Source organism: Ischnura elegans, chromosome 11 (genome assembly GCF_921293095.1).
Source record: "Ischnura elegans chromosome 11, ioIscEleg1.1, whole genome shotgun sequence".
Lineage (NCBI taxonomy): Eukaryota > Metazoa > Arthropoda > Insecta > Odonata > Coenagrionidae > Ischnura > Ischnura elegans.
In genome coordinates, this window is record NC_060256.1 from 28,192,148 (window position 1) to 28,201,855 (window position 9,708).

Here is a 9,708-nt window from a genome sequence, read left to right on the forward strand (position 1 = left end):
TTATTGCGGTAATTCTAATGGTTGTCATGTTCTATCTAGGGTAAATATTGTTTCGATTGAGGGTGTTTACAAGGAATAGCAGTCATTATTTGGGTGCAGCAGACGCAAAAAATAAGTTTCTTGACATTTTGGTTAAAATGAGCTATTTATATTTTTAGCTAATTTTACAGCTTTATTTTAATTTCTTATAATTTTATTAATTATACCTTGAGCTCCTTCATTTTTGCGAATCAAAAATGTTCGTAGCGTCATACCTATTGTTTTTGTCTAGATATTATTATTCTTTTTGTGCATACGAATGTTTTCATGATAGTGGATGGTGTCGGACCTTATAAACCTTCAGAAACTGTTAGCAATCATTGCAAAAAATCGCATTCGCGGAAATCAAAGACTCGTAATTAAACCTATTTTCCATTCAGGTATGATATTGCCATTTTAAATTAGAAATTTTGGTTTTAGGTTATGTACTCCGTCACTTCCATAAATTCGTACAATGACACCTATTATGTGAAGAGCAGTAGCCGGGAAGATGCGAAAATGGCCTGCATTTTCTGGATCGCAGAAGTTCAAAGAGCCGCTTGGTTTGCGTTAATTTCAAGTCGCCCCTGGCGGTTGAGGCGGAACCTTTTGGGCGCCGCAAGGCAAGTTCTTGTTGCTTGAGCAAGGTAAAAGGCCCCGCTCGAAGGACTTAGCATTGGTTCCCGAATTTTCCTCTCCTCAACATTCGTACGTGCTTGCTCGTTGACATTCCACTAGTTCAAAATCTGACTTTTAAATCTAATGCAAGACCAATCTTTCACATAATAAGGAAATTCACCAATTTCGTTGAAATTTTTGGTGGCTATAGGATTTCGTCAATTGCTCCAAAAAGCCTGGAATAAGCTAGAACTAGCTGTATTTCGATTCATTCTATGCATTTGAAGAATTGAAGTCTCCTCCTTTGAGTAATTTCCGAAAAATTAAAATTATCTATAAAAAATATAAATGAGAAGGAAAAATCAATAGTAATCAATTAAAAGACTCTCAATTAGTTAAAATGACTAAGTCGTGATAGTAATATTATCCACTAAATAGGGAATCAGTGTAAAAGTTTGATAATATATAGCTGTTAACTCTTAACTTTGTCGCTAAATTATCGTTTGCTTAAGGGCTGCAAAAATTTAACTGCACGTTATTCGCTAGGTGGTTTAACCCCTCTATAAACTTTCTCTACCTGAGAATTCTCATCGAAATTCATCAAGCGTATATTTTACTGCAACTCGGTTGATGCAGTTGTATTTTTAAATATTGCCACTCGTCTTTTATTGACATAATTTTAAATTACCAGTGACATAACCGTTATGCTTTTTTGTGGTCGGATAATACATTAAGCTACAGTTCCACGGGGTCGCGTAAATAGTAACGTATTGTTACTTCATTGTAAAATGATGATTGAAGATGATAATATTTGTCTGCAAAATCTCAGGAAACATTACATTCAATGAAAAATAATGCGCTCTCGCTCCGCGTGACTTCTTAGTCACGATTGAGTTAGGCTTTGAATTGCATGTGTAACATTTAGCACTGTATCTCCTCCCTCGTGGTAGGGCGTGGGGTGAATGATTCCTCGTGCAACCCCTCCCCAGGCTAGGGTGTGGAGGAAGGGGAATCCACGGGGCACGTGTGAGGATGCACGTAAGCCGCTAATACCTGTTCCTGCGTCCATCCACGAGACGTGTTCGCGCCAGAAATGGTACCAAGTGCAATGCAACTTGCATTATTCGAACTTTCATAATTCCAACTTCGATGATCCGAAGTTTTTTTCCGTACGGAGACTCACCACTTCCACTTGTCCAGTATTGTTTCGTGACGCACTGTTTGTTTAAAAGTTAATCCAGCGTTTAAAAATTTTCAGGGTTTGTGTAGTGGACTTGTCAGGGGTTTTCCAGTATTTTTAATATGAATATTTTACCTCTAGTAGTTTATCGGAGGATAAGTTTTTATAATGATGATGTAGCCCATCCGGACTTAATCCGCATCCGTCCTTATTCCTTATCCACAACAGTCTTTTATAGAGTAAGCTCTTGTCAAAATTAAATCTCAACTTGACAAATTGTGATTGAGGTACAATTTTGACAATGGCTCACTATGAACGCTGGACATTTAATTTCATTGCCTCCCTTTCCATCGATGACAATTACTTCAGCAGTCGGTTGCCCTCTCCAAATACGTTGCCATGCGTAATTGTTTTCTCTTTATCTGATAGTAAGACAACAACCCACCCATTCGTGGTGCAACTTGGAAACGTTGCTCTGTTTACCCTAATGCGTCTCTACTTCATGTGTTTTCTGATGTTTTTACCTCTCGATCCATCTCTAGTAGGTATTTGATGTGCTGATTTTCCTTGTGGTGCTGGCTGAGGGCGTATGCCTACTTGTGAGGCTTGGGTAGACTCGCCATTTGTCACATTGACTGACACAGGCTAGGGGCTTATCCCAACTGTTTTGTTTCCTTCGTATACATCCAGCGGTTCCCAAACTTTTTCTTTCCGCAACCCATTTTAGCTCATTCTTTTTAGCCGCCACCCCCTAAAAATGGTCGTCCAAGTACGTTAAGTACGTTGTTCACCATATTATTAGTATCTCGCGACCCCTTTCCGAACGGCCTACGACCCCCTTGGGGGTCGCGACCCCCACTTTGGGAACCGCTGCCCTAATGTATTCATTTAGTCGTTATACCGTCCATAAGGTGATTCGGCGTATGAGGTGCTGTTTAATTTTTCTGTATTCTATGCCTCAATGGTTGAAGTCATCCTACATTTACTGTCATACTACGTGATGCGACCATATCCTACATCACGAAGGCACATGCCACTAACCACAACACAGGTTTTACCACTATTAATTTGCAACCATGTCTTCGATAGACAGTTATCAATATATATGTTTAAACAGAATTGCAGTCAAATACATTCTCGTTGATTTAGTCGTGAATCATCTTGACTCGGTCTCTTTCATTTCCCTTGTAAGGCAGGTGCGCGCGGTTAGGCTGTTGGTATTTCAGCATCGGGATGCTATAATTTGTGGATATTTATCGATATTTGACGATTATGATATCGTTAACATACCAATCGTCACGTCGGGTGGTCCGATTACAAAAAAAATTTGCTCCCTATTATAATTACATGTATCACAATCATCAATTAAAAATCATCTCCCGATAAAAATCACGATACAAAGTGAATGATTAAGTATATGTTGCGCATCTTGCCCTTTTGGGTAAAATCTTGAACGTTGAGTTCGATTTTTATGCATGGAATATCATTTAATTTTTTCCAGCTCATTTGTTTCAGGTTCACTGCAATTTGGAATGTTCCCTTTTTTAGATCCCCTGTGGCCCTATACGATAGTGAAGGCGCAGAATAATTAACTATCAATGTCACATTCGATTTTTTCGCATTTTTCCTTTTAAAATACATGGTATTCGATCTTGTTAGGAGGTCCTAGACTGGCGTCGGGTAATCTTATTACTGGCCTTCAGCGATCTTCATTGGATTGTATATTTTTCAGTTGTTTAAACTCGTAAAAATTGGCCTACTGCCAAGATGCGCGGTAGAAAAACGCTGCCTTAACGGTGACACAAAACGGCAGTGTGCACCCAACCTTAGCCGACCTGAAACGGGTGAAGTGGGTGCATTTTCTGGTGAGTGTTCTGCTGAGTCAAGTTCTCAAGGTCACGGTATGACTTTGCGGAAATGTCCCAAGGCCGCAGTCACCGCAAATATGTCTCTTGGGGTTGATCATCCCTCTTTCCCCTCAATCCTCTCTCTCCCACGCAATGCTAAGCACTCGTTTATCACACCTTTGTCTCGTATTCTATTTCTCGTTCTCCTCCGCGCTTGATTGATCATGACCGCAGGACCTCAGAGATGTGTTGCGTGACTTCATTTTGGCGCCATTATTTTGCTGAGGGACGACCGCAGTGCACCCTACACCTGGCGCTGGGGGTTTGCGCTTTCGATTGTTGTTGGGAATAACTAAATAACGAATGGTAATGCGGAAAATGCATTCCTACCATGTTTTCTACTCTACTTCCATGCTTTAAAGGCTAAACTTTCGATGCCATGATGCGTTTTAATATCTTTAATCTCGTCTGTTGCGCGCCATTTTTTACAGATGGCGCGACCTCACCCGGGCGCAAGGAGTGTGCGCCGTTCTGGGGTGTGTTGTGTGACTAATAATTAAATTGCAAATGGTTGTTAGGATAAATATTCTCTGAATAATTCTTATCCCGCCGCTAATAGGTGTTTGCGGCCACAATTTCAATTTTATAATGTAGATATTATTGCAGATTTTACCACGGTTGTTGGGTAGATACTATCAGTTATTGATGACTGTCGAAGAAATTATAACATCACGGAATCCATTTCATTGCGGCCCAATTATTGCATTTGTTGCGATAGCATCTTGATTTTGTATTTTTTTTAATAATTTCTATACATTATCTTGAGCAAAATTATGTTTTATTAAATATGGAAATTTACTGACCAAAACAGTGTATTTTAGAATTCCATACATGTTATCCTTCGGTCCACATCTATTGACCGTTTTTTATCTACTTTTGTTGATTGATATTAAAATTGGTCAAAATGAGTGATCTCAACAGGATATGCTTATGGGCGTATGGAATAACACCAATACAGTGTTTTTCTTGGCTATAAGACCTTAAACTGTCTCCACTGCTACGGGGATGTATTTTTACGTATTAGGATCATGGAGAGGTAAAGAGTTATGGTACTCTTTACCAACGGATAAAACCTTTTTTTACAGAAGTATGTCTTTTAAGACTGCTGTTTCAAGTTTACAAATGATACGCGTGCAATGCGAAGGTCGTGTGATTGATAAATAAAAGGTTATCAGTTCCTTAGCGTATGGTTGCTCTCATAAGACTTAGTTTTATGACGGGTAGTCTGCCAATGTTGCAATACGTGCGTTAACTCTGCTCTCATCATAAAGCATGTCTTCAATCAACTAGATTCCGAATGGCGTGATTTGAACACAGAATTATAGACCGTTGAATGTTCCCCTGTTTAATTAGCCGCCATTGCATTTTGCTGTTAAGTGAATTTTTCGTTACTAAAGTGGGATTAAACAATATTAGAAATGAAATTTAGTTAGTAAGGCTGAACATGATGGTCATAGAGGAGAAATATAGGGTGTTGAACATATCTGGTGAGTTTGAATGGAATGGAAATTTATCTCACGTGTGAGAATTTTAATGGAGCATATTGAGGTTTCAAAAACTAGTTTAAATAATTAATATCAAGCAGAAGAGTAGTGAAGAAAAGGTGATTGAAACCAATGGAATAAAAAGATGAACCGTTCTTATACTTTATTGTAAAAATGGTTGTTGAATGGGGCGAATCATTTTCTTTAAAATACACATAGTCCTATAGACGCTATCAGTCGCTACTGTGTGATCTAATTGTTGGAGGAGGGAGTGTAAACGAGGTGCTTGCTTCCGCCATCTTGGATTATGGGTCGATATGGCAAGTGCGTCAACCGGGAACACTACCGCCATTGACCTTTTTTGCTCTTATTTCTTGGTCTTACATCGGTCTAAGGTGCTTGCAATAATGGAAAGATTTTGAGCCTTCAAGATATTTACAATCGAAATAATGATGAATGTAGTATAATTTGCCGCTAAAAATGAATTTTTTTGCGCTAAAAGTTAATTTTTCCGTGTCCTATCGGGAAACAAACTAAGTTTTGTTAATTAAGCTTGAGTATTTAAATAAATAAAAGATTGTAGCACTTTTCCACAAAATTTTGTGGAAAATGCTACAATCTTTTACATATTTAAATATGTCTAACAAATAGCCCTTTAAATAGCCCTAACGTTTCAATTTTTGTGTAAAATGAGGTGGATTTTAGAAATGCATGCCAACAATGACTGTAAATTTGAGCACCAAGCGAATGATGTGTATTTGCCATTAGACTGCTGGAACGTTTTTAAACATTTTGCTCACTGACTGCAGGAAAAACGTTTTTCAATATTTCACTATTACTCGACTACCTGCTGCAGTTTCACTAAATTTCATTGCTACCCGGATATCTTGCACTTGGGCTCTTTCCGCCACGGCAGGGATCACTAAGAGGCTTAACCTTCTTGAGCCAGCCCTTACAGCATTGGGTGCCTCCTGCAATTACCTATGTACCGCCCTTTTTATATTTTTTCCTTCCCACTCCTCACTGTGCTTTCACAGTAAAAATGGCCTATGACATGTGCCCAAGGCTCATCCCTTGACAAGAAAGAAGGAAGGGTCTCCCCAGATTATAAAGGTTCACTCCCTCCGAGATACTCAGCCAAGCTTGGGGGAAAAGTATTTCTTGCCTCTCTCCTAGACAGGCTGATAGCTGAAATCACTCACTCACAGAGCCCAAGGATTAAAGGGTTCCCAATTCATGGGAACTGTCTATAAATTCTCAGTATAGGCAACCCATGTGTCACCAAAACCTTCCCTTAAGCCTGGCTTTGTGCCTAAACTGAGGGTAAAGGTGCATTTGGTGAACAATTCCAACGATGAATCATATGTGTATGACTTAAATATTTAACCTATTTTTTCAACCCTTTTCTTTCTAGGCAATGGTGGCATGCTATCCAGGCCATGGTACCCATTACGTGAAGCATGTAGACAACCCAAATCGAGACGGCCGATGCATCACAGCAATTTATTACCTCAATGAGGACTGGGACGTGAAGCAAAATGGTGGCCTTCTGAGGATATTCCCTGAGGGGTGGAGTGATCAGGTGGCTGACATAGAGCCTGTCTTTGACAGAATCCTCTTCTTCTGGTCTGATCGAAGAAATCCCCATGAAGTCCAGCCAGCGTACAAAACTAGGTATGTCACTGGCTTTTGATATACTTAGGATACATTTTTGAATGGCTTACTATACTTTGGCCAATTGTATTCCCAACTTTTATTTTCCTGATTCCGTTTGGACTGAGGCCACAATGCTAATTATTGTAACTTGGCAAAGTTTTACTCATAGAGATACACTTATTCACATGGGCTTTTTGAACTACTTGCCCTGGTATGCTGAAAAGTAGCAATTACAAGTAAAATGTAAATGAAATGTAAAAATTACTGGTAATTAGTTACTTTTAACAAATACTCCGCGAACTTTGACCTTTAGATCACCCTCTTTCATAAGGTGTTTAATTAGTTGAATACAAGTTGCAGTCAGTGGCGTGCACTCAGATGAAGCAAGTAAAGCACTGCTTCAATAACTAAAATTACTTGCATTTTATGCTGAAATAGTGGAATAAATATTATATGGCTTGCTGGTAGATGCATTACCAGTACTCATACTTTCCATTCATAAACCACACTCGGTCACTGAGGTGAAGCCAGTTGAAGCAGAGGCTAGGATGTTTCCCCTAGGCCTTGGTGAAAGCATAACGTACACTGACTTGCCTATGTCTCCAAGGCCACTCTTTTTACACCCTCAAATTTGGTGGGCAGGGAGTACCCACACAAAAAGAATGGTTGCTGAAGTATTTGTCATTTGGATTCTTCAAAGCAAGAACATATTTTGTGAGTTCGCTGGTTCACAATCAATCTCAATCTGTTGCCACTTTTGCATTCAAGTGTCATGTGCATTCCTTTGTGGCAAAAGGGTTATTAACCTTGTGACAATTTGTAGTGAAATATGTCCTCTTGCATCATTTAAGATTCGTTAAATCAGCCTTTTTCTATGAGATCATTTAGTGATTGGATTAGAATTTTAAAAATTGGCAATAAGTCACAGATTTTCAACACATAATCTTCTTTTAGCTGGGTTACTCTTTCTCTGCTCGGTCTTTAGGGACATGTTTTTTTCCTACTATCTCACCCTACAATCTTTTATGACCATACACATTTTTTTTTTATCACTTTGCAGTCTTATTAGAAAATATCCCTCTCTGAACTCGGTTGCACCCAAGATTGCTACATGTCATGCCGTAGAGGTAAAGAGGGTGATTTCCAGATGTTGATTGCTATGCAGAAAAGATGTATGTGCAGCAAAATCAATTCAAATCCTGATTTGTGTTTCTCATTAGTAGGGTTGTGCAAGTAATTCTTTTTGATCTTGAGTCTCTAGTTGGGTCAAGTCGAGTTTGGTCATTTATGGATCTGGCAATATGGTGATATATGTATCACAACATATTCTCATTTTCAAATCCCTTTGTGAATTTTCTTCTCTGAATGCTTAGCTTGATGTAAGAAGAAGAGATAATGAGGAATGTTGATTGAAGTTGTGTCAGTATAATGAGATGAATGAAAATTAAAGCGTATTGAAAAGTTCCGCAAGCAGTATTGAAATGAATTAACCTCTAGTAATATGTGGTCAATTGAATTAATATATGCGTACCCAAATTTCCAGAAACATCCCTGGGTAAAAGCATTTGCACCATTGTAATAATGCTTCATGATAGCCCTTCCTGTCGGCAGATTTCTGAACTCACTGGCCTCGACAACTCTGTAACCGAAACTACTCAAATCAAATTTTCGAGTCCTAGCACATCCCTACTCATTAGTCTACATGTGAGATTTACTCCTTTCCCTCCTTCCTTCCTCCTCGTTGGTTTCCCTCCTCTCCCGACCATAGCAATGGGCCTCTGCTTCACCTAATGAAACTGTCATCGCACGCCACTGGTTACAATGTTATCTCGTACTTATTTGTGTGATAATGTAATGGAAATTCGGTAATCTTGAGTACAAATTCTATTTTTTCCCTCGATTCTTCATTGTTAGTTGGCTCAAGAAAAATTTCCGAAGTTTTTCAAAATTTACGAACAGAAACTCCTACTTTGAATACATTTTTGTTTCCCTGTCTTTCTGGTGTTTCTTGAGTGACTTGGCTGCAATCAGCTCTAATAGTATCATCTATTTCAATGTCCAAAAATCACACACCTATTACATACTTCAAATTTTTCTATTACAGGTATGCCATTACCCTTTGGTATTTCGATGCAGCCGAAAGGGAAGAAGCTCGAAGGAGATTCCAAATGGGTAAGTACAAACTGTGCATAAAAATAATTAAATTATATTATTTAACAATTAATACTATGAGTGTGTGTCTTTCTTCAATTTTTCTACATTATACTGAAGAGGGCCTTCCTAAAATATGTATGTTGTTAAAAACAAATTCTTAGCTCTTGCTGTTCATGTGCGGGTAAAGTTTTGAAAATAATATTTTCATGGATGACATCCCTCAATGTATTAAAAGCAGACCGGGTTGCTTGGCCCAAATCTTGCAGATGTTTGCTCTCCTTTCCAGCAATTTTTTGTTCTCTCTATTTCATACCTCCCTTAAACAAATCCTCTGTTATGTTTGGTTTGTGTACTTTCCAGTCTTTATATCCCGAAACATTCTTACTTGGGTGTCAACCGTGGCTGAAACCTCTTGACTCTCTTCTTCAATTGTATGTTGTTTACTTTGGATCAGAGTCTAGACTCAAATAAAAGTCAGATCATGTATCAGAATTTTATAATTCATATACTGCATGGAAAGAGTTAAAGCAAAATTGGATTACAAGTAGATTAGTTTACCTAGGTCATGGACATTGTGCTTTGAAGTCTTGCCCTTAACTTTGTCTTTGTCTAAAAAATTTTGGGAACGCATGGATTCGCACGTGCATCAGATTGCGCAATTCCGTGACCGTGTGAAACGGCCTAAATGAAT

The 9,708-nt window shown here is 38.6% G+C and overlaps 1 protein-coding gene across 1 annotated transcript in view; it reads left to right on the forward strand.

Moving 5' to 3' along the window:
* LOC124167553 (egl nine homolog 1) overlaps positions 1 to 9,708 on the forward strand; it is a 54,078-nt gene that overhangs the window by 40,183 nt on the left and 4,187 nt on the right. The window contains exons 2-3 of the mRNA XM_046545516.1: positions 6,622 to 6,881; positions 8,968 to 9,035. Coding sequence (XP_046401472.1) covers positions 6,622 to 6,881; positions 8,968 to 9,035 — 328 coding nt within the window. The remainder of the gene's footprint in view (positions 1 to 6,621; positions 6,882 to 8,967; positions 9,036 to 9,708) is intronic.